The following is a 24,287-nucleotide window of genomic DNA, read 5'->3' as shown; positions in this document are numbered from 1 at the left end:
GGAAATTAGTATTTTATTCTTTTTTGTTTCTTCCTACTTGGTTGGTATAGAAGATAAGTTCAGATAATATCATTTCATTGATTTATTGGTTCATTGCAATATTGGTTTTATTACAATACTTACAAACTTGATAGAAGGTATATAATTCAAAAATTTTTATCAAAATCTAAAAAAGTAAATATCAGTACATTTAAGGCCATTAAATATATTAATACTTAAAACGATTGCATATACTGAATTACATTTTAAAGAACTATTATCTATAATACATTTGTATGATCATAAAGTAATAATTATATTCAATTTCAGTCCAGCAATCAAGTATTGAGTGCCTGTCTTCATACGTGCATGCACCCAGCTAGGAATTCCTTTTCACCCTTAAATTTGTTGACTCTTCCAAGAAGGCTATATATAGGGCCCTCTTCTAACTCAAGCTAGACCATCTCAAGTCTAGTTATACTTACTGTAGCATAATTACAAAGTACGTTGGTTGTAGCCCAGGTCTCTCTTCTAAGCTATAATCAATATTTTCATTCTCCTTAAAGATACCAAAACATGGTTGTCTTGCAGACCCCTCAAATTTTTATATTTTCTTAGTACTGGTCCTGATACTAATCAAGATATATAATTTGCAAATAAATTCCTTCATTCCATGTGTTATCTTTTTACATTCTTGATGGTTTCCTTTGAATCACAAGTTTTCAATATTTTGATGAAGTCCAACGTACCTATTCATCCTTTTATTACTTGTGCTCTCATTGTCATATCTAAAAAAAAATTGCCCAATCCAAGATACCTCAAATTTTATATAACCTGACTCTAAGGCTGAGGTTAGATGCCATTTTGGTGGGCTCCTAATGACACCCACCACAGAACCATACCAACCTGTACCTCCACTGACTGTGAATGTGTCTGTCACTCCCACCGAGCTCCCCAAGGGCAGGGTGTTACTGTGATCGCTGTGTGTTCAGAGCCCACTAGATACCTGGCAGTAGCCATAGATGCTGGCTGGGTGACAGGTGGAGTGTGTTAAAAGACCACATCTTAGGTAATGTGGGACAGTGAACCAGGGCCACATGTAGAGAAACTTGGGTAGAGGCCAAATTTTCGAGTGTTCTGTGTTACTTCCATTTTGATAGTTATGTGTTCTTATAGATTTGCATTTGTTCTCTTATTACAAGTCTGATAAATATAAAGTGAAAAGAAATGCAAAAGAGATTAAGCAGTGGTTTGTGCTGGCAAATTTTGATTACTGACCAAAGTATTCCCAACTGGTTTCTACTTTTGTCTCTGACTGTACAGCCTCCAACAGTATCTACTACTTGAGTAGATAGGGCTCATCATGTGCCAGGTACTGTGCAAAACACTGCAACATGTATTAATTTATTTAATCCTCAAAACAATACCTAGAGTTAGGTTCTGGCATTATCCCTATTTTACAGAGGTGGAAAGTGGGGTCCAGAGAGTAGCTAAGCTACACATTAAAGGCCACACCAATAGCAAGCAAGGTTGTCTGCATTTAGCCCTGGGAAGCTGAGCTCTAGCGTCTGGTCTCTGCATGTGCTATACTCTTTGATCAGTAGGATATAAAGGGACCATTTTTAGGATATTCCTTCTGGGTTTTAGGTGTATACATGAACAAATGTGTTTGCAACTTGTTCTATTATGAGTATGAGATCAGGTCTAAAGACAAGCAGTTGATGTTTGCCTCAAAGCCATGAGAATGGCTCTTAGGGGACATGGAACAGAATGGCATATAAGCTAAGGTCTTGATCACAAGGAGAAATGGAGACATAAACATCCTATTAGCCAAGGGAGGATGCTTTTACTTCTAGAACTTTCTACTTCATTTGAAATATCACTATCCATGGCCCGTGGACAGTGAGAGCTACGTGAACAGTAATATCTAATTTTTGAAGTGATTTTGTGAAGTGATTACCAATCAGAAAGTATAGAAAAAGCCAGATATAAGGGGCCAGAATCCTCTCTTGCCTACCCAACTTGACCAGATGCTGAACCTCTCATACCTACTAAAATAACCAAAGTATTTGTGTCAAGCTGATGGGACTTCAGATATTTTATCTCTATTTTCCAATCTTTTAAGACAAATACTGGCTTTTATAATAAAGAAACTGAGTTGGAATTAAAGAAAAAGAAATGTCTCCTCAGTAGAATGGATCCTGAAGGCACATAGCAAATTATCATAAAGCCATTTCATTGAACGGCTTGGTGTTCCTACTAAAGACCACAAAAAATAAGCAAGGCTGCAACTTTCCTTGTAATTATGCAATCCGTGGCCTGTTTAGAATGAATATAAGAAACATTTTATAACATCTCATCATAGAAAAAGAAAAGGCATCATTTAAGAAATCAGGGGTTGTGCTACAGAAATATCCCTAAAGCTGTTTGGTCTCAACGGTTAAAAACAACTCAAACCAAGAAAAACAACAACAACAAAAGAATTGGGTTGGACTTGCAAACATTTCATGAGCCATGTGCTCTGTTTTTCTTTCCATTCCTTCTTCTGTCCTCTGAGTGCTTGTCCTTTACTTACAGTCTTTCTTTTCCTGGCTGCTCCTCAAGAGTCTTAACTGTAAGGTTTTCTCCAAGCATCAAGACCCTCCTCGTTTGGTCTTCTTTCCCTCAGGCAACAAAGTACTTCCAAAACTTCAAAACTCACACAGTAGGAATACTTTCTAAACCTGTTTCTCCGAGTCTGGTCCCTTCCTCTATTCGTGTCTCCGGAGGAACCCACATTGAGATTCCACACCAGCACCTCACATCAAGCAAAAATCACCCCAGTGCTTCCACCTCCCCATGCCATTGCAATAGCTTCCCATGGCTTATAGAAAACCACTGAGATCTTCAGGGTGACACTCAAGGCCCCCTGCCATTGACCCTACTGTACTTTTACTGTCTCTCTGCTTCCCAGCAAGATCCGTGGATCCAACAACACTGAGTCAATGAGACACACCGGGAATGAGGTAGAGCTGGGATCAGATCCTGATTCTTCCACATACACGCTCTGTGACCTGGGGATGGCTTCACAGCCACTCTGAACCTCAGTTTCCTCATCTGTCAAATGTGAATAAAAATAATGGTACATACCCAGTAGGGGTGTTGGGATACTGTAACGTGAAAACACGGGACTTGGCACGATGCCTGACACAGAGTAGTACCCTCTCAATAGTAGCTATTGTCGTTATCAATAAGCATTAAACACTTTCTCTGTGCATAGCTTTGTTCCAGAAACTTTTGCTGGAGACTGCATTCTGCTTTACTGCCTTTGATCACAAAATCAAGATGGTCTATTTCTTACCTCTGTGCCAAATTCAGTCTCCAATTCTTTCACAGGGGGACTCCGTAAGCGCCTAGGTCGAGGGGTGGGAATTTCCTGTAGCAATGCACTTTCTGCTTTGGACTAAAAAGTCAAACAGAAAATTACTGCTACATAGTATCAAGAATGCTGTAAACACCTCAGTTACCATTGCAATAGAGAATAATCAGTAAAAAACACGTTGTACCTCATTAAGGGGTAAGAGCAAGGAAAATGGTTTAGAAAATGACATTAAATTCTTAAGCATAATTTTCATCTGTGCCTATGCAAAAAAATACATTTAAAACTTGAGAGATAAATTGAATGGTATTCAAATCCATGCAGTCTGGAGCACACAAAGCAAGCTAGACAAGCCCGGAAAACTGCAATCAGCACCAAACAGAATATTCATGTGGTTTCTCTCACCCTGGCTGCTTGTAATTTCTCTCTCATGCGTTCCCTCATGGAAAATTCTGCAAAGCCTGTTCTGGAAGCTGAAGGAATTGGAGGTAAGCCTAAAAAATTGAAAAAAAAAAAAAAAAAAATTACTTTAAAATATATTTTTTTTTCCAAAGGGAAGATTAAATTTTAGAAAATAATGAGAGAATGTAATTTTATTTTGCAAATTTGAAACTTCACATGTACAAACATGAGATAATGCTGACAATCATCCTTTTGATGTAGTAAGTACATGTCTTGGCTTCTCTGAGACTGAAGACCTCAGTCCTGCCAGGGACTGTCACCTTCACTTACATAAGAATAACATGAATGACCCTTGACTGTTCAAGGCACACAAACACCAATTCAATTTCCACTGGGAAGAGGCTCTTGAATTTGCTGATTTGAGAAATAGCCTTGTCGGGTAAATGGATGGCTAATGAGGGTTTAACTTTCAACAGTGCTGATAACTTCGATCAGAGAAACCTTTTCTAGAGGCCCAGGCCTGGCTCAGGACTGTATCTTGGAGACAATATACATTTTGTACATATTATTGAATTTATATGTAAACATCCTGAACTATCAGGCAGCTGTTGTGTGTCAGGCACTGCGATACCTGTGTTGAATACACTTTCTCATAAATCTTCACGCTCTCCCCCCAGGAGGGCCCAGGTACTATCATTGCCAGGTGTCATGAAGACAAAAGGCCCTGAGGCCCTGAGTGATAAATGACTGGCTCTACCGTCACACACACAGGATGTGGGATGCTTGAGATTTGGATCCATCTCTATATTCCCCAATTCTCTAAACCATTATGAAAGAGGTAGAAATAAAATAGAGTCTCTGGGAAAACAGAAAGTTAACATGGCTGGAACAGAGCGTCTCTACTGGGATGAAGGACGACGTAAGATTGAAGAAGGACATTAGGATCAAGTTATGGGAAGCCTCTGCGGTCACATTAGGGAATCTTAAATATGTTCTCCAAGAAGTACAGATGTCTTGAAGAATGCGGAGAGGGGAAGGAGTGAATGCAAGCAGCATTTTCAGAAGCTGCACCTGTGGTTGCAGGTACAGGATGGTTGGGCTGGAGTGTGGGAGGCACCATGGTCCTGGTGTGAGATCGTAAGGAAAGGGGGTAAGTGAAAATCAGTGAGAGAGGCCACAAAAAGGAAAACTCAATAGGACTTAGTAGCCAGTGGTAGGTATGGAGCAATGGTTCTCACCACCAGCAACAGCAACTTCTGGGAAGTTGTTAGATATACAAATTCTCAGGCCATGTCTTGGACCTACTGAAGCAGAATCTGGGGGCACAGCCCAGCAATCTCAGGTGTTTAAACACACATTCAAGTTGGAGGACCCTGGTATAGAGATGGAAGGAGAAAGCTAAGGTATCTGAGGCTTTGGCTGAAGTAGGTGGTTGCATATTTACTGTGGAAGAGGTCCAAGGTGGAGATAAAATTTTGTGACTGGTCAATGTATAGATAGAATTTAAAGCCTTGAGATGACAACAAGAATGGGTGTTTTTCTTTTTTTGAGACAGAGTCTCACTCTGTTGCCTGGGCTATAGTGCCATGGCGTCAGCCTAGCTCACAGCAACCTCAAACTCCTGGGTTCAAGCGATCCTCTTGCCTCAACCTCCCAAGTAGCTGGGACTACAGGCATGCGCCACCATGCCCGGCTAATTTTTTCTATATATATTTTTAGTTGTCCATATAATTTCTTTCTATGTTTAGTAGAGACGGAGGTCTCGCTCTTGCTCAGGCTGGTCTTGAACTCCTGAGCTCAAACGATCCTCCCACCTCGGCCTCCCAGAGTGCTAGGATTACAGGCATGAGCCACCACGCCCGGCTAAGAATGGGTGTTGATACAGACAAGAGAGCCCAGAGCTGAGCCTGGGGCGCTCCGACAGTGCGTGGTCTGGATGTGGTGAGAACCAGAGGGAGAAAGAGAGATATGGCCACTGAGGCAGAAGGAAAACGGGGCGAGTGAGGTCTGGGAAGCAAAATTAGAAAGCAGGAGGTAGGGCCGAGCTACATCAAATGCTGCTGACAGTCAAGTAGGATCAAGACTAAGAACTGACTATTGAATTTACAAATGTCTTGCCAAAGACATTTTCTATAAATGGGTGGAAGTTTGAATTGGAATAGGTTCAAGAGAGGATTGGAGACAAAAATGGGAAAAGATGAGTCTGGACGAATTTTGCTGTAAAGGAGGTTGTTATTTTTTTTTTCCCCCTGAAAGGAGGGCAGGGAACTGGGGCTGTGACTGGGGAGGAATATGGGGTCATGCCTTTCCTTGTACCTAACGATAACAGGCAACATTTATTTATATGTGTCTTAGTACTTCAATTGGGTCCTCCCAGTACCATGTGAGGTAGTGAACTGCAGCATTGGGGAACTTCTTGATGTTTCCTGCACTTCCTGTCGTGCAGCCTCTGACAATGTTAATCCCATTCTCCAGTCGCTGAGCTCCGAGGTTATACCCTCAAGGCCCAGCTCCTTCAGGCAGCTCTCCTGGGTCAGTCTCTCCAGGTCCTGATGACTTTAGAAAAGTATGCCCCAAATGAATTATCTATTCCCTTTCATTTACATCACATTGCGCTGGATTCTTAACTTTCTTTTCAACCAATGCTGATAAATTGGCTCTGAAATGACACTTTAATCAGAGAAACTAGCATGAATGAATGGAAAACAGATGTTAGTAATGAAGAAATTTATGTTCATAAGAAACTACTTAACATTTGATAGTAACTCCCTTAAGAGATGGTGCGCGATGGAATCCATGGGGGGATAATGTGTGTACTCTTAAACTAGATGTTTATTTGGTTTGGAACTAGTCCACGTTCAGTGAAATACTTTCTTTACTTGGAATGTTATGACTACATATATGTTTGAGCAGCAAATTAGAAGTCAGAGCTTTCGCTGTGTGGCTTTGCACTGCTGCGCATCAGGGAGGTGGCACTTCTGGGATGTGACCAGTGCAGCGGGGGAGGCCGTATGGTCTGGGGTGCTGGGCTCTGAGTCTCTGAATGCAGTGTGACCTCGTCAACACTTGGAGCCTTGTAGGAAGGTTACAGTGTGGCAGAAGGTCATAGGTGTAAGGTGAGGAGCTGGGCTGGTAGCACTGACCCTAAAAAGGTTTGGGAAGTAAAAAGTTACGGTGGGCATGGTGGTCGGACAGTAAGCAGGCATCCCTAAGCCAGAGCAAGGCATGGAGGAAAAGAAGCAGAGAGGCTACCTGGAGATGCTGTTCACTCAGCAAACATTAGCCAGTGCCCCCTGCATACCAGCACTGTGCTAAGCAGAGTGGAAAGTCAGTCTCTGCCCTCAAGGACTTCTAGTCTGGTGGAGGAGGGGAGGCTGCGTGACAATGAAAAGATGCCTCCGGACACTAATACAGGTACTAGGGCCGTGGGAGCACAGAGTAGGGGGATAGGGGATGCTTTGCAAATGGGTTATGCTTTCCAAAGGTGTATACTGATTTCTGAAAGATCAGCAGCTAGGATAAGACAAAGAAATAAACAAAAACTCCAAATAGGGAATGGGTAATTCTAGGATGATGGAAAGGTGGGTGATCTCCTGAGGGCCAATCATTTTAGAAATGAATGAGACACAGCCTGACTGACAATCTTGTGAAGACTCAAGATTCTTCTTGAGGATCTTGATGGTTTTATGCCCCATATTAAAAGTCTTCAGTGGGTCCCTGGAGCCCCTGTTGACACTGCTGGCTGTTTTGTAGCATTGCCATGTGAATCGTTAGCTCCAAAGATCAAATAGGGTTAAGTTTGTGGGTGTACAATGACACTATAGTGCAACAATTAAGAACATGGGTCCTGGAGGTCAATAGATTGGAGTTTGGAATTTTGGTCCTACCACTTCTGGCTATTGGTTTTCGCTGAGCCTTAGTCCCCTAACCTATAAAACAATGCCTGATAATAGTAGTATTTTGAAAATTAAATAATATAAGGCATGCAAAGACCTTAGCATGATTCCTGCCTACTTGCAGGTCTTAAGTTCTCAGAATTCAAAGTTGTCAGATTTATCATTTGTCTGTCTCCTCCCTCTCTCTCTCTTTCTCTGTCTCTCTCTTTCTGGAGGGTAAAAGCCTCAGGTCAACCAATAAGTGCTTGGAGAAGAAAAATAAAATGGAATATGATCTTAAAAAGTCCCATAGCTTTCTTGGCATCAATCCACGAGCACAAACTTTCTTGTTAGGGATGAGGAGACCACTGAATCTGAGGTTTTGCCTTGGAAGATGTAGGTGAGCAGTGTTTATGAGTTGGCCATGAGCGGGAGCCTCAGGGCCCATTTACACAGAGTATTAGCTCCAGCCCAGGTTAATAGGCCTGCCCTGGAAGGCTCTGTTGTAAACATGCAACTCTTCTCTTCACATTTAAAAAGGGGTGGGGGGTACAAGCGTGATTCAGCATGTGAAGATTGATCAATATAATACACAACATTAAAAGAATGAAGGACAAAAACCACATGAGCTTCCCAATTGATGCAGAAAAAGCATTTGACAGAATTCAACACCCTTTCATGATAAAAAACACTCAATAAACTAGGAATAGAAGGAAACTGCCTGAACACAATAAAGGCAATATGAAAAGCCCATAAAAGCCAACATCATACTCAATGGTGAAAAACTGAAAGCTTTTTCTCTCTAAGATTAGGAACAAGGCAAGGATGCCTATTCTTGCCACTTCTATTCACCAGAGTATTGAAGCCTGGGCAATAGCGAGTCCTCGTCTCTACAAAAAATTAAAAAAAAAAAAAAGAAAAAGAAAAAATTAGCCGGGCATGGTGGCACATGCCTATAGTCCCAGCTTCTCAGGAGGCTGAAACAGGAGGATCTTTTGACCCCAGGAGTTTGAGGTTGCAGTGAGCTATGATGACACCACTGCACTCTAGCCTGGGCAACAGAGTGAGGCCCTGTCTCAAAGAAAACCAAAAACTCCAACAAGCATCCAACCCCTGAAAAAAACCAGAATATTGAAAGTCTTAGAGCAATTAGGACCAAAAAAATTTACATCAATTGGGAAGATCATGTAGTTTTTGTCCTTCATTCTTTTAATGTGGTGTATTACATTGATGGATCTTCATATGTTGAACCACCCTTGCACACCCTGCCCCTTTTTTGTTAAGGGAAGACTTTCATGTTTGCAACTAAGCCTGCCAAGAGAGGCCATTCAAAGTGAAAAGGAAGAAGAAAAACTGTCTTTGCTCACAGATGACATGATCTTACATATAAAAAACCCTAAAGATCCCACAAAACACCATTTGAACTAATCAAGAATTTAGTAAAGTTATAGGATACAAAATCAACACATAAAAATAAGTTGCATTTGTATACACTAACAACAAACAATCCAAAAATGAAATCAAGAAAACAATTCCATCAAAAAGAATAAAATGCTTAGGAATAAACTTAACCAAAGAGGCAAAAGACTTGTACACCAAAAATTAAAAAATTGCTAAAACAAATTAAAGACACAAATAAATGGAAAGATATCCTGTGTTTATAGATGAGAAGACTTTATTGTTCAAATATCAATACTACCCCAGATAATCTATAGATTCATTGGAATCTGTATCAAAATTCTCATGACATTTTTTTTTTGGGCAGAAATAGAAAAATCAATCTTAAAATTCTTAAGGAATATCAAGGAACCCTGAATAACTAAAAAAATTTTGAAAAAGAAGATAGTTGGTGGTTTCACATTTTTTTGATTTCAAAACATATTATAAAGCCACAGTAATCAAAATAGAGTGGTACTAGCATAAAGACAGACATAGAGACCAATGAAATAGAATAGAGAGCCCAGAAATAAACCCTTGGGTATACGATCAAATGATCTTCAGCAGGGGTACAAAGACCACTCAACGGGGAAAGGACAGTCTTCAACAAATAGTCTTGGGAAAACTGAATATCTACATGCAAAAAAATGAAGTTGGGCCCTTACCTTACACCACATACGAAAAAAATTATCTCAAAATGGATTAGAGATCTACACACGAGACCTAAAACTATAAAATTCCTAGAAGAAAACTTAAGAGAAAACCTTCCTGACATTGAATTTTGCCATGATTTCTTGGAAATGACACCAAAAGCACAGGCAACAAGAGCAAGAATAGACAAGTGAGGCTACATCAAACTGAAAAACTTGTGTATGATCACCCTTCCTACAGAGATAACAAGTTCAGCAATTATTCGCACAAGAAAACACCTTTATAAGAAGCAAAAAAAATCAGGTGAGTGATCATGGTAACTAGTTTTAACATAATAACAAGGAAAGAGGCATTGAAGAGGGTGGAAAGAACAGTCCAACACTGCCTACATCACCCCTCCCCAGCCCCAGGCAGCCGGCCTGGAGGGAGAATCTGTGTGCTTGGGAGAGGGAAAACAAAGCAAATGAAGAACTTTGCACTGGAACTCAGTGCTGCTCTGTCACAGCAGAACATAATACTGGGCAGAATTCTGCTGGTGCCCATGGAGGGAGCGTTTATGAACCCTAGGCCAGAGAGGAATCGTGTCCCTTGTGGGGAGGAAACTGAGTCCTGGCTGGCTTCACCACCAGCTGACTAAAGTGGCCTGGAGCACAGAATAAATTTCAGTGGCAGTCAGGCCACAGTTTCTGCAGTCCTTGGGCAATCCCTGGTGCTGCGCTGCTCTCAGAGCCAGTGGGCTTAGGGTGTGACCCCGCGTGACACCAGCTGCAGTGGCCATGGGAGTACCTCCATCACCCCTCTCCCAACTCCGGGCAGTGCAGTGTGGGTGAGACTTCTTCAACAGGGGGAAGCAGAGGGAAGGGTACAGACGACTTTGTCTTGTAACTTGGGTACCATCTCAGCCACAGTAAAATAGTCAGATTCCTGAAGCCTCTGATTCCAGGCCTTTGCTCCTGTATGGACCAGAAGGGAATCTACTGCCTTGGTGGGATGGACCAGTCCTGGCAGGATTCACACCTGCTGGCTAAAAGTGGTCTTGGGCGTTGAATAAACATCAGTGGCAGCCAGGCAGTAGGGGCCATGGGCCTTGGGCAAGCCCCAGTCCTGTGCTTCTCTGGGAACCTGTGGGCATCAGGTGTGACCCAGTGTAGTGTCAGCTGTAGTGGCCACAGAGTGCCTGCATCACTGTCCCCTAAACTCTAGGCAGGCCATCATGGAAAGAGACTCCTATTTAGGAGAGGGTGAGAGACTTCAGCTGAGAACTCAGGGAATTCTTCGTTATCTTTTCCAAGTTCACCAAGGCTATGAACCTAGGAGTCTGCAAGACTTGCAGCATTTCTGGCCTCAGGGCACCCCTTAGTGCTGAAGTGGCTGCAGTGACCACGTACTTAGGTAACACTCAATTCCTTTTAAATTCTTAGAAAGTCCTGTGAAGAAGGGCAGGTACAAACAAGCCTAGACTGCAAAGATTGAAATAAGTACAAACTCTTTGTTGCCCAGACGTCAATGAACATCCGTAAGCATCAAGAACACACAGGAAAACATGACTTCATCAAACAGGTTAAACAATGCACCAGTGACCTATCCTGGAGCAATGAGGAATTGTGCCCTCTGATACAGGGAATTCAAAATAGGAAGCTCAACGAACTTCAAGATGACACAGAGAAGGAGTTCAGAGTTGTTTTCAGAGAAATTTAACATGAACATTGAAGTAGCAATTTTAAAAAATCAAGCAGAAATTCTGGAGATAAAATATTTAAATGACAAACTGAAAAATGCATCAGAGTCTTTCAACAGCAGAATGATAAAGCAGAAGAAAGAATTAGTGAGGTTGAAGACAGGCTATATGAAAATACAGTCAGAGGAGAAGAGAAAAAAAAAAGAATGAGGCATGCTTACAAGATCTAGAATATAGCCTCAAAAGGGCAAATATAAGAGTTATTGGCCTTAAAGAGAGTGTAGAGAAAGAGATCAGGGTAGAAAGTTTATTAGAAGAAATAATAACAGAAAACTTTCCAAACCTAGAGAAAGATAGATATTCAGATACAAGAAGGTCAAAGGACACCAAGCAGATTCAACCCAAATAAGACTACCTCGAGAGATATAATAATCTAACTCTTAAAGGTCAAAGACACAGGAAAGATCCTAAAAGAAAGAAAAGAGAGAGAGAAAAAAAAGTGAGTAACATATGAAATAGCTCCAATATGTCTGGCAGCAGACTTCTTAGTGAAAACTTACAGGCCAGGAGGGAAAGGCATGACATATACAAAGTACTGAAAGAAAAAAACTTGAAACCCAGAATACGATATCCAGCAAAGTTATCTTTCAACTCTAAAGGAGAAAGATGCTCAGACAAACACCAGGCTTGACTTACAAGGTATGTTAAAGGGAGTTCTTCAATCTAAAAGAAATGGATGCTAATGAGCAGCGAAAAATCATTTAAAAATATAAAACTCACTGCTAAAAGTACACAGACAAATACAGAATACTCTAACATTGTAATTGTAGTGTGTAAACCACTCATATCTTGAGCATGAAGACTAAAAAACAAACCTATCAAAAATAATAACTATAATATTTGTAAAAAATATGCAATATAAAAAATAAGTAAAAGTATAGAGTTTTAAAATTTTCTTTTTCTTTTTTTTTTCCTTTTCATTGTGACCAGAGTTAAGTTGCCATCAGCTTAAAATAATTGGTTATGTTATTTGCAAGCCTCATGGACACTGAGGACCAGATGGCTTCACTACTGAATTCTACCAAGCATTCAATGAAGAACTAATACCAGTTCTGCTTAAACTATTCCAAAAAATCTAGGAGGAGGGGATACTCCCAAACTCATTCTACAAGGTCTGTATCACCCTGATACCAAAACCAGACAAAGACACAACAGAAAAAGAAAACTACAGGCCAAGATCTCTGAAGAACATAGATGCAAATATCCTCAACAAAATACTAGCAAACTGAATTCAACAACACATTAAAAAGGATATTTATCATGATCAAGTGGGATTCATCCCAGGGATGCAAGTATGGTTCAACAGACACAAATCTATGAATGTGATACATCACATCAACAGAATGAAGGACAAAAACCATGTGATCATTTCAATAGATGTCAAAAGCATTAGAATTCAACATCCCTTCATGATAAAAACTCTCAACAAACTTGATATAGAAGGAACATACCTCCAATATGATAAAGGTCATAGACAACAAAAACAAAGCTAGTATCATACTGAACAGGGAAAAACTGAAATCTTTTCCTCTAAGAACTGGGACAAGATAAGTATGTCCACTTTCACCACTTTTATTCAACATAGTTCTATAAGTCCTAGCCAGAGCAATTAGATAAGAGAAAGAAATAAAGGTATCCAAATTGGAAAGGAAGACGTCAAAGTATCCTTGTTTGTAGATAATATGATCTTATATTTAGAAAAATCTAAAGATTCCACCAAAAATCTATTAGAACTGATAAATGAATTCAGTAAAGTTGCAGGATAAAAAAATCAACATAAGGAACATTAACATTTCTATATTTCAAACAGCAAACAACCTGAAAAAGAAATAAAAAAAGTAATCCCATTTATAATAGTTACAAATAAAATAAAAGGCCCACAAATAATCAGAGAAGTAAAAGATGTCTACAATGAAAACAATGCTCATGGATTGTAAAAATCAATATTGTTAAAATGTCTATATTACCCAAAGCAATGTACAGATCCAATGCAATCCCCATCAAAATACCAAAGACATTCTTCACATAAATAAAAAAAATATCATGAGATTTATGTGGAACCATGAAAGACTAATGCCAAAGCAATCCTGAGAAAAAGAACAAAGTCCAAGGCATCACATTATCTGACTTTGAATTATACTACAAAGCTATAATAACCAAAACAGCATGATAATGGCACAAAAACAGACAAAATGGAGCAAACTAGGGAACCCAGAAATAAATCTGCACATTTACAGTCAACTAACTTTTGCAAAAGGTGCCAAGAACATAAACTGAGTATAGTCCCTTCAATATGTTGTGCTAGGACTACTTGATATACACATGCAGAAGAATGAAACTAGACCATTATCTCTTGCCATATACAAAAATCAAATCAAAATGGATTAAAAATTTAAATGTAAGACCTGAAACTGTGAAACTATGACTCTAAGAAAACATTGGGGAAACACCCCAGGACATTGGTCTGAGCAAAGAATTTCTTGAGTAGACCTCAAAAGCACAGGCAACCAAGGCCTGTATCCAAAAATGGACCAATGGGTCCACATCAGGGTAAAAAGCTTCTGCACAGCAAAGGGAACACTCAACAAAGTGAAGAGACAGCCTATGGAAGGGGAGAAACTAACTGTAAATATTCAACTGATAGGGAATTGATAACCAGAATATATAAAGAACTCAAACAACTCAATAGCAAAAACAAAGAAACAAAAACTTAATTAAAAAATGGGCAAAACATCTGAATAGACATTTCTCAAAAGAAGAAGACATATAAATGGCCAAGAGGTGAATGAGAAAATCTTCATCATTAACCACTAGAGAAATGCAAACCCAAAGCACTATGAGATATTACCTCACTCTTTCATCAAAAAGTTGAAAAGTAATAGATGCTAGTGAAGATATGTTGAAAGGAGAATGCTCGTACACTGTTGGTGGGAATGTAAATTTCCAGCCACTGTGGAAAATAGTATAAAGGTTCCTCAAAAAAACTAAAACTGGAAATACCCTATGATCCAGCAATCCCACTGCTGGGTATATATCCAAAAGGAAGTAAATCAGTACATTGAAGAGAAGGCTACACTCCCATGTTTATTGCCACAGTATTCACAATAGTCAAGATATGGAATCAAACTAAATGTCCACCAATGAAAGAATGGATAAAGAAAATGTGGTATATATACACAGTGGAATATTATTTAGCCATAAAAAGAACAAAATTCTGTTATTTGCAACAACAAGGATAAAACTGGTGGATATTATGTTAAGTGTAATAAGCCAGGCCCAGAAAGACAAATATCGCATGTTCTCACTTATATGTGAGAGCTAAAGAAATTGATCTCATGGAGACAGAGAAGAGAATGATGGTTACCAGAGGATTGGAAGGATATTTGGGGGGTGAGGGTGGGGTGGGGGGGAAAGAGATGATGTTTAATAGGTACAATGATATACAGTTAGGTAGGATCGATAAGACCTAGTGTTTGTTAACACAATAGGGCAACTATAGTTAACAATAATTTATTGTACATTTCAAAGTAACTAGAAGAGTGGAATTAGAATGTTCCAAGCACAAAAAATTATAAATGTTTAAGGTGATGGAGATCCCAATTACCCCAATTTATAGAATGGGAGAAAATATTTGCAAATCACATGTCTGACAAGGGGTTATTATCCAGAATATATAAAGAACTACAACTCAACAACAACAAAAAATAAACAGCTCTATTAAAAATAGGCAAAAAACTTGAACAGACATTTCTCCAAAGATTATATAATGATCAACAAGCATGTGAAAAAGATGCTCAATATCAGTAATCATTAGGGAAATGCAAATCAAAACCACAATGAGATATCACCTTACACCAGTTAAGATGGCTACTATATTAAAAACAAAAAAAAAAAAAACAAAAAAAAACCAGAAAATAACAAGTGTTGGCAAGGATGTGGAGAAAGTGAAAATTGTATACTGTTGGTGGTAAAATATTGCAACTGCTATGAAAAACAGTATGGTGGTTTCTCAAAAAATTAAAAATATTAATAGAATTACCATATGATCTAGCAATCCTACTTCTGGGCATATACCCAAAAGTATTGAAAAGAGGCACTCAAAGATACATTTGCACACCCATATTTATAGCTGTATTATTTGCAATAACTAAGAGGTGGAAGCAGCCCAGATGTATATGGGTGGATGAATGGAGAAAGAAAATGTAGTCCTATATATACATAAATTGGGATATGATTCAGCCTTAAAGAGGAAGGTAATCCTTTCACATGCTACAATAAGGGATGAACCCTGAGGACATTGTGCTAAGCGATTAGCTAGTCACAAAAAGATACTCTATGATTCCACTTCTATGAGGTATCTAATGTAGTCAAATCCATAGAAAGAGGAAGTACAATGGGGGGTGCCAGGGACTGTGGGGACAGGGAAATGGGGGTTAGTGTTTAATGGGTACAGAGGTTCAGATTTACAAGCCGAAAAAGTTCTGGACTTCCATTGCACAACAATGTGAATATAGTTAACTCTATCAACTTGTACATTAAAAATGGTAAAGAAGGTAAATGTTATATTTTTTAACACAATTAAAAAATATATATTCTGGCAAAGATAAAAAAGAAAAAGAGAAAAGGGATAGATGAAGCAAATGTGGCAAAATCTCATTAACAGTTGAATCTGTTGATGGCAGTCACTGGACTTTACTTCTGGGAATGTTTCAATTTTCATAGTTAAAAAGAAGGGGCCCATAAGGGCATTAAATTTAGGATCATAAAGACTTGTCACTCCTGCTGGTGACCTTTGATTTATTTTAGGACTTTCAAAAACAATTTTTTTTTTGTTTTTTTGGTTTTTTGAGACAGAGTCTCACTCTGTTGCCTGGGCTAGAGTGCCCTGGTGTCGGCCTAGCTCACAGCAACCTCAAACTCTTGGGCTCAAGTGATCCTCCTGCCTCAGCCTCCCGAGTAGCTGGGACTACAGGCATGCACAACCATGCCTGGCTAATTGTTTCTATATATTTTTTTAATTGTCCATATAATTTCTTTCTATTTTTAGTAGAGATGGGGTCTTGCTCTTGCTCAGGCTGGTCTCGAACTCCTGACCTCGAGCGATCCTCCCACCTTGGCCTCCCAGAGTGCTAGGATCACAGGCGTGAGCCATCGCGCCTGGCCTCAAAAACTGTTTTGATAACCACACATGCAAAGCCTCAATAAATGGGCTGAAGAGTTGTTAGCAGAGGAAATACAGTTTTGTTTCCTGTTTTGTTGGGGGAAAAGGGAGGGTGGGGCTGAGGAGATAATGAGCTTGAATGATGAAAATTCCTTCCTCCAAAAATCAGCCTGTCTACCTGATCTCACTATAGAACAACATCCCCTAATCCTCATTCCTCTTACTGCCTAGCAGAGCAAAAACGTGGAGGGTGCTGCAGAGGACACTCGCATCACTTGGCCCCTCTGGCTTCCCTGTGACCACCTCTGTGACCAGCTGATTCTCCCAGAGGGCTACCAAGCCTATGCAGCCAGGAAACCTCCTGTAGCATTTGTGCTATGCCCAGGGCAGAGCTGTCCAACAAATGCTTATTGAGCCCCAAACACTGCAGTGGGGAATCAGCAACGAACAGTAGACAAACACCTACTCTCAGGCAGCTTCCATTCTAGTGAGCAATCAGAACCAGGTGAGAGTCCACGTGATGGGGTGGGAAAGGGCTATTCTAGAAAGAAGCTTAGGCCCTCTCTAGCCTCTACCTCTCCCTGACCACAGATCCTTATATCCACAGATCCATGTCCGCCTGGATATCCAACAGACATCTCAAACTTTGCATGCCCATTCTTGATTTCTACCCCCAAACCTGTCCTTTCTGCCAACTTTCCCTTCTCTGCAAATGGCAAGTCCATTTTCCCAGGTGCTCAAGTCAAAAACCATGGAGTTACCCTCCCTACTTTCACAGCTCTTGTTAATCCAGCAATAACCCCTGGTAACTCTACCTTCCAAATACCCGGATTCTCACTACTTCTTTCCACCAGCTCCACTACCACCCCAATTCCATTCCCCACCATTTCCCACCTGGATTTTTGCTGTTGGCCTCTAGCTGGTCTCTGTGCTTCTGTCCTTGTTCCTTCCAAAGTCTACGCTTAGCACAGAAGCCTTCAGCCTTAGTCTCATATCGGTCTTGGGATTGAGCCCTCCAGTAATGCTCATCTCACTGGAATTGAAGGTCTAAGGGCCCATGAGGCTGGGCACAATTCCCCTCTTCCCTTCTGATCTCACATCCTTCCTCTTCCTCCTAGCACACTCTCTTTCAATGGCCCTAGCCTCCTGGCTGTTCCTTAAACATACCAAGCACATTCCTGCTTTAAGGCCACTGCCTGAAACATTGTCCCCTCGGACATCTCTCATTTCCTTTTATAAGTAGTGCCCCTTCCTCTCACTCTCGCTGCAGTCCTGTTCAGCTCCTTCTTTACCTCTCTCTATAGCACTTCTCACACCTGCCCTACTGTATATTTATCCTGTTTGCTTCATTTGTATTCTCTCCCCACCCCCCATCCCTTCCCCAACTGGAGTATAAACTCTGTGGTAGTATGGAGGCATTCTATTCTTGTCCTCATTTGACAAATAAGCAAACTGAAGTTTAGGGAGGTTGGGGAACTTGCCTAAGGGAGTAAGACAGGTAGAGACCGGTACCCACACGTGTCTGATGCCAAAGCCCACGGTCTTAACCGCTACAACCTGATTGTCTTTCAGTCACAAGCTTAATAAAGAGGTGGAGAACTTTTTTTAAGTGGGAACCAAAGCCCAGGGATGTCAGATGGTCAGGAGGCATTCAGAGGCCAGTGAGGAGTCCACCAAAGCAGGGCAGGTTGGGGAAGAGTGGAAGATCCAATGGGAAGGCGCAAAATTGCATAGGGCCTTAGAGCCCAGAAAAATTAGACAATGTGGATGTTATGTAATGCTTATTACAGAGTTCTGAGTAGAAAAGTGAGATAAAAAAGAGTTTTAAAGAAAGATTAATGTGATAGCTTGACAATATATCCACAAATTCTTTGACACTCCTTCCTTCAAAAGATGGAGCCCTTAAATGTGTGTTGGATTTAGGGACATGCTTCTAACAAATAGCACTGGCATGTGATGTCCAAGCCTAGCTCATAAAACATATTGCTGCTTCCACCTTGCCCTTGACCCACTAGTGTTTTCTGCATACACATTTGTGTGTTTCCAAGCCTTCCTCTGGGGTGCTCTTCACCCAACTCTCTCCCATGGAGACTCCTACACACTGCTGAGCTCTGTTCCTCTGTCACCTCCCCAGCTATGCTTGCCTTGCCTAGGGCAGCTCCACAGTTCACCAGGTTTCTCCCAGCACTCATTGATCCCTGTTGCTTGTCTATCCCCTGCTCTAAAGTGTGTTGACCTATTGTAACAAATACCTCTTCTGCTATCTTGACTCTGAGACTCTGACTTTCTGCTGGTTTTGACTTCTCGTTTCTGACTGATGCCTGGCCACACAGGCTCCCTATCCTGAGACACTCCACCCCTCACTCCTAGGGATGTTTTCCCTACACTTTGGTCCACCAGTGCTGCCAAATCAGCAGCTGCTTTCAGCTCCTGGCAGGGCTGCCCAGATATGGACTGGGCACGACCTGGCTCAAGCAGGCAAGTCTCAGCCTTGTGTCTACTCCATACCTCCCCCTTCTCCAAGTCAGAAATAATGCTGCCTTTTTTCTTTTTGACTAATGCATAGATTAGGTCTCTTATCTCACTTTCAGACACCTTGGTTATTGTGCATTTATCGAATGCTTTGTAATATTTAAAACACTTCCACACATATATTTTGAATTAATCCTCACAATCACCCCCATGGGCATAGTGGACAATATTTTTCCCATTTTAGAGATAAATAATCCGTTTTGCATGCCACAGAGCCTTTATTACTGGCCACTTCCTCTGACATTTTTCTCCCTTGATTTCAAAATACATAATTAAATATCCAGTGGTTGTTTTAAGGACTGAATTGTGTTTCCCCCTCCAAATTTATATGTTGAAGCCCTAACCCCTAACGTGACTATATTTGAAGACCGGGCCTATAGGAGGTCATTAAGGTCAGGTGAGATCTTAAGGGTGGAGCCCTGACAAGATTAGAATTAATGTCCTTGTAAGAAGAGACACCAGAGCCACCCCTTCACCCAACACATGCACAAACAAGAGCACACAGCAAGACGGTAGCTACCAACAAGCCAGGAAGAAAGGCTTTGCTGGAAACTGGCCGTGCGGCACCCTAACCTCAGACTTCCAGCCTCCAGGACTATGAGAAAAATAAATATATTGTTGTTTGAGCCACCCAGTCTGTGCTATCTTGTTATGGCAGCCCGAGCTGACAAGTTGTAATCTTAAATAATAAATAATTTTGACCACTTAGAAAAAGAAACAGACTTATGAGATAAATTTTGGTTCTGTTTTTACTAATTCGTAACAGCTCTCATCGTATCATTGCTCTTAGATTGGACCCACGTTTTTCCAATCTAAGAATCAGCCGTCTTCCCAAGTCCTCTAATTTCCAACAGTTACTTTATTCCCCAGCTCTGCCACAGGGCAATAGTGTGACAACAGTGTAACACTTACGTAACAGTTGAAAAGTGTAACACCTCTCCTCCTGTCTAATCTAGTTTTTACGAAAAACAAGTCAGCTGTCCTTAGTTCCCTACACTGAGCAGATAATTAATGATGTTCACCAGATGGATTAATGACGTTCCCGAAGCCAGGAAGAGTAAACGGTGTAATATATAGACCAAGGGTCTTGGAAGGGGGAAGGGAGTGTGTTTTGGGGAGACGTGTACATGTCCTCAAGGGCAAGTCACCAAGAGCCTCAGGAACCTCCCTCTTTTCTTCCAAACATCCGATTCAAGCCCCACTTGGTTGACATGTCTTCCCTAAATACGTCATCCTCCTTTGGATTTCCACTTATTTAATTTCTATTCCAATGAATGTTTCCTAATTTACCTGGTTATGGAAACATATCCTGAAGCTGTGTGTCCTGTGTCCCAGGCAGACACTAACCTGGAACAGCACCAGCAGAGTCGCGGTAAAGTAGGGTGGAGCAGCCGTGGCCAGGCATGGAAAATCCCACAACACCCCCTCATATTGCTCAGAGCTGAGCTCACAGCAGGCAGTTCATAAGCAACAGCTGAATCGAAAAGTGACACTTACTGCATGGGCCCCGCCGGGCTGTCACGCTCAGGAGGCAAGTCTGGGGCTCGTCCTGCGCTGGCTCCTGCTGGTTGCCAGGGTGGGATTCTTCGGACACCATTTTGTCGGGGCCAGTGGTTGGCGGCTGTGGGCAGAAGGTCAGAGGTTCAGAGACTCACAGGGCTTTAGTGGACTCAGTTCCTTTGTTGGGATGCGGGGTCCCCAATGAGGGGACGGCCCAAGTACTACCCAGATCTGTAGTCCCTGTCACCCGAGGCACCGTGGGCACTCCCCAAAGATGTGATGCCAAGTTTCTTCAGGAAGTTTCTCAAAGCATCCCCAAACGACATGATGATTTTCAGGTTTTCTAGGTAAAATGTATAGAGCTCTACAGAAATTTGGAGGAAAGGGAAAGAGGAAAATCATAATCAAACAATCTGTCCCCAACTCCAAGTAGTTTGGGAACAGCAGCGTAAAAGTGTCACTGGATGATCCAGGGCAAATATCGAGTCCACCCTTTGGGTGCCCCCAAGAATAGCCCGTAGTGGTTCCTTCCCCAAACTCTCAGAGGAGGAAACAAGTAAACCAAGTTGGCTGGATGCCTGTGGGGCTTGCCTCCAAACTCACTCTGACTGTGGGACTTTGTGCAAGTTATTTAACTTCCTTACACACTGCTTTCTCACCTGGAAGAGAAGGAAAATAAAAAGAGCTGGTTCACCGAGATGCCTCTATATACGAGGCATTGTGCAAAGCACAGGATCCTGATTTAAATGGCTGGCCTGGGGTGTACCTTATTAAAGTTGTCTTTAAGTATTCCCTGGGTGATTCTGAATTGCAGCTGGGGTTAAAAAAGGCTGAACTAGGTTTCTTGCCACGTGCCAATAGAGATGATGCCTGTGAAATTCCAAGCCTGGCCCCTCAGTGCTCAGCGATTGAGAGCTATTCTACTCCCTTCTCCCCTTCCTTCCTGTTCAGTCTAAGCCCTGGTCACCTGCTGCACCCTGTGCCTGTCACTTTACAGCTCTGGGGTTGACCCTTTTCATCTGCTGCCTCAGTGGTCCCTTGCCCTGGGTTGCAGAGCCCCATACTGACCCTGCGGGAAGGGGTTAAAGCGTCAGGATTGCGTCTGGCTGTGGGACTCTCTCCAGCTCCAAGAAGGGCAGGAAAGCCTGGCCCACGTGGCCGGGCAGTGCCCCTCCAGCCCCTGGGCAGCTCCATCCCAGCCTGCAGGAAAGGCTGAAGGCCACTCCTCTGCCTGGCCCACCCTAACGGGAGTGTGCTGGGCAAGGGGGGAGCTGGGAGGGAGGTTCCCCCTCACTGGACTCTCCCTCCCGGCTCCCTCCCCTCCTCCTCTGGCCACCCCTCTCTGCAGACAGCCCCTTCACGTGACTGCTGGCTCAAAATGGCGCTTCCCACGCTCCTCTTTCCTGCTGGCATGTCGAGTGTTCCAAGCAAATTGCCCGTCCACAGTAGCCGCTTCCCTGCCTCCCTTCTCAGAGGATAACATCTCCTCACGAAGGGAATTGACTTACCTGGAAAAGGGTTACCTTTCCCCACGTGAGATGCTCCCAACCTAGAGGGGAACTCCTGCAGGGAGGCGGGGAGGAGCCGGCCTCTGGCTTAGACTAAGGCGGAATTCAGGCTTGGAGCTGGAAAGGGAGGTAGTTCTCCAAGATTTGTAATCCTGTACTGCCATCTACTGCCTGCTTTAATTCATGGCCTTCAGTGAGAACTCTCTCGGGGAAACAGGAGAAAACTTAGACAAAAATTGCTCCAAGCATGGACCCCAGCCTTACTGTGAGGATAATCTCTGAGCCCCCACACCAGAGTCCTACACTCTGGACCATCCATCCGCTTCCCTGCCTCCAGAGCAGGCCCAAAGTTAGTACCTACAGGAAGGACCTTCCCTTGGTGGTTTCTGTGTGGTCCCAAGTGCAGGCAGTTGTTGATCAATGACACAATACACAGACACAGTTCTTGTCACTTCCTACCTGTTTCTTTCTTGGCTGTCTTTGCACCTTTGAATTCTTCTTCCGCTTTCCCACATTTGCATCCTCATCATTTTCAATGAACTCCTTTGTTAAAAGGCAAATGGAAGAGGGAGAGACTTTTAAGAGAGGAAGAGGGGTATGACTTTTAGGTATCAAATTAAAATCACTATCTTGACCCTGGGCCTCCACCCACTCACAGAGCATGAGTGACAGACCATGAATGCAATCTAAGCAGCCGTCACCACCCATTCTTCTCAAAACAGACATGTTCTTGAAAAGTTGTATCCAAACTGAAACATCACAAATGAGATGATGTTGGAGCTGCCTTTGTTTTAGGTCCTGGTTCATGCATACGACATTTATTGAGCACTTACTGTGTTCCAGGCCCTGGGGACACAGAGATGAATACCACATGCTCCTCTGCTCTCAAAAGTCACAGTCTAAGAAAAAATGACTAACAAGTGATTCTGCAATCAGATGGAGGACCATAACCCAGGACAGTCACCAGAATCATAGTTGGAATTCCACAAGTTAGGGTTTTGTGCTTCATGGCCTTACCAGCAAGTAAGGGATAAAGATGACGCATGTTAAATCACCATAATAGTTTCAACTTAAAGGAAATGCTAACAGATCTTTTTGGAAAGGAAATAATCCTTTAACAGTGCAAATTTCATTTTCTTTTTCAACATTGCATTTTCTAATGTTTTAGTCATAAGATGTTAGAGCTGAAAGCTCTAAAGTCTTCAAGCTCTAAAATCTTCTAGCTCTAGAATTTTATAATTGGGGTGCAAGTGCCTCAGGGTGAGTAAGAAATTGCAAAATAAACACAGAACCTCTCCCTGCCACAGCAAATTTATTAGACTGTTTTCTTCCCCCTTAAAATTGGGAATTTTTTGTTTTTATACTGAAACTAAGTTGGAACACAAAGCATGGATTTTAAAGATACAAGCTTTCAAAGAAATGTCATGCAGGTTGTTGGACCAGACTGTAGCTACTCCTTACTCCCCTTAGCCATTGGGGTTAGGGAAGACATGAAGTTCAATTACAGAGCAGGGAACTGAGGTCCCAACCAGTGTGTGGGCTTGGTTTGGGCTTTTCCTTGGTGCGTGTGGCCCGACCTCTCGGCTCATCCTCTGAGTAGAAGCACCATCTTCGTTCTGGCCTTCTTCAGGGTCTCCCAGATTGGGAGTGTTCTTAGCTCAGGGATTCACCAATCTAGGCTACAAGATGACAAAAATACTGAGGTGTGCAAGTATGTGTATGTATGGTTCTTAATTCAATTCTAAGTTTTTATTGGCTTAGAATGGACTTATGAGAAATCTAGGTCATCTTTTGCTTTCCAGTAACGTTTTGATCCTTGAACAATAGGAAACCCCTCCCGTAGGAATTCCAATCAGATAGAATGTAAATTCCATGAGGGCACAGGGTTTTGTTCAGGGACTGGAGGCACCAAACATATCTGCTGCATGAATGAATAAGCACATAAAGATGTATGTGGTTTGTCAGTACTTGGTATCTTGCTTAAAGCTAATCTGCAGGGTTTTTATAACAAGTTCCCTCAGGCTTTTTGAAGCACTACATCGGAAGCAGCATATCATCTCTATTTCTGTCTCCATTTCTGCCTCTGTGGTCTCAAGCTGGTGAACCCTTGAGCCTAGGGAGAAGTCTCTCTTCTATTCAGTGGTCT

The 24,287-nt window shown here is 41.9% G+C and overlaps 1 protein-coding gene across 1 annotated transcript in view; it reads right to left on the bottom strand.

Moving 5' to 3' along the window:
- CC2D2A (coiled-coil and C2 domain containing 2A) overlaps nt 1–24,287 on the bottom strand; it is a 123,264-nt gene that overhangs the window by 92,451 nt on the left and 6,526 nt on the right. The window contains exons 3-6 of the mRNA XM_045550400.1: nt 22,601–22,684; nt 20,631–20,754; nt 3,743–3,831; nt 3,320–3,421 (exon numbers count right to left, since the gene is read on the bottom strand). Coding sequence (XP_045406356.1) covers nt 3,320–3,421; nt 3,743–3,831; nt 20,631–20,754; nt 22,601–22,684 — 399 coding nt within the window. The remainder of the gene's footprint in view (nt 1–3,319; nt 3,422–3,742; nt 3,832–20,630; nt 20,755–22,600; nt 22,685–24,287) is intronic.

Source organism: Lemur catta, chromosome 4, assembly GCF_020740605.2.
Source record: "Lemur catta isolate mLemCat1 chromosome 4, mLemCat1.pri, whole genome shotgun sequence".
Lineage (NCBI taxonomy): Eukaryota > Metazoa > Chordata > Mammalia > Primates > Lemuridae > Lemur > Lemur catta.
The sequence above is the reverse complement of the archived record's forward strand: the minus strand, read 5'-3'. Positions and strand labels throughout refer to the sequence as shown.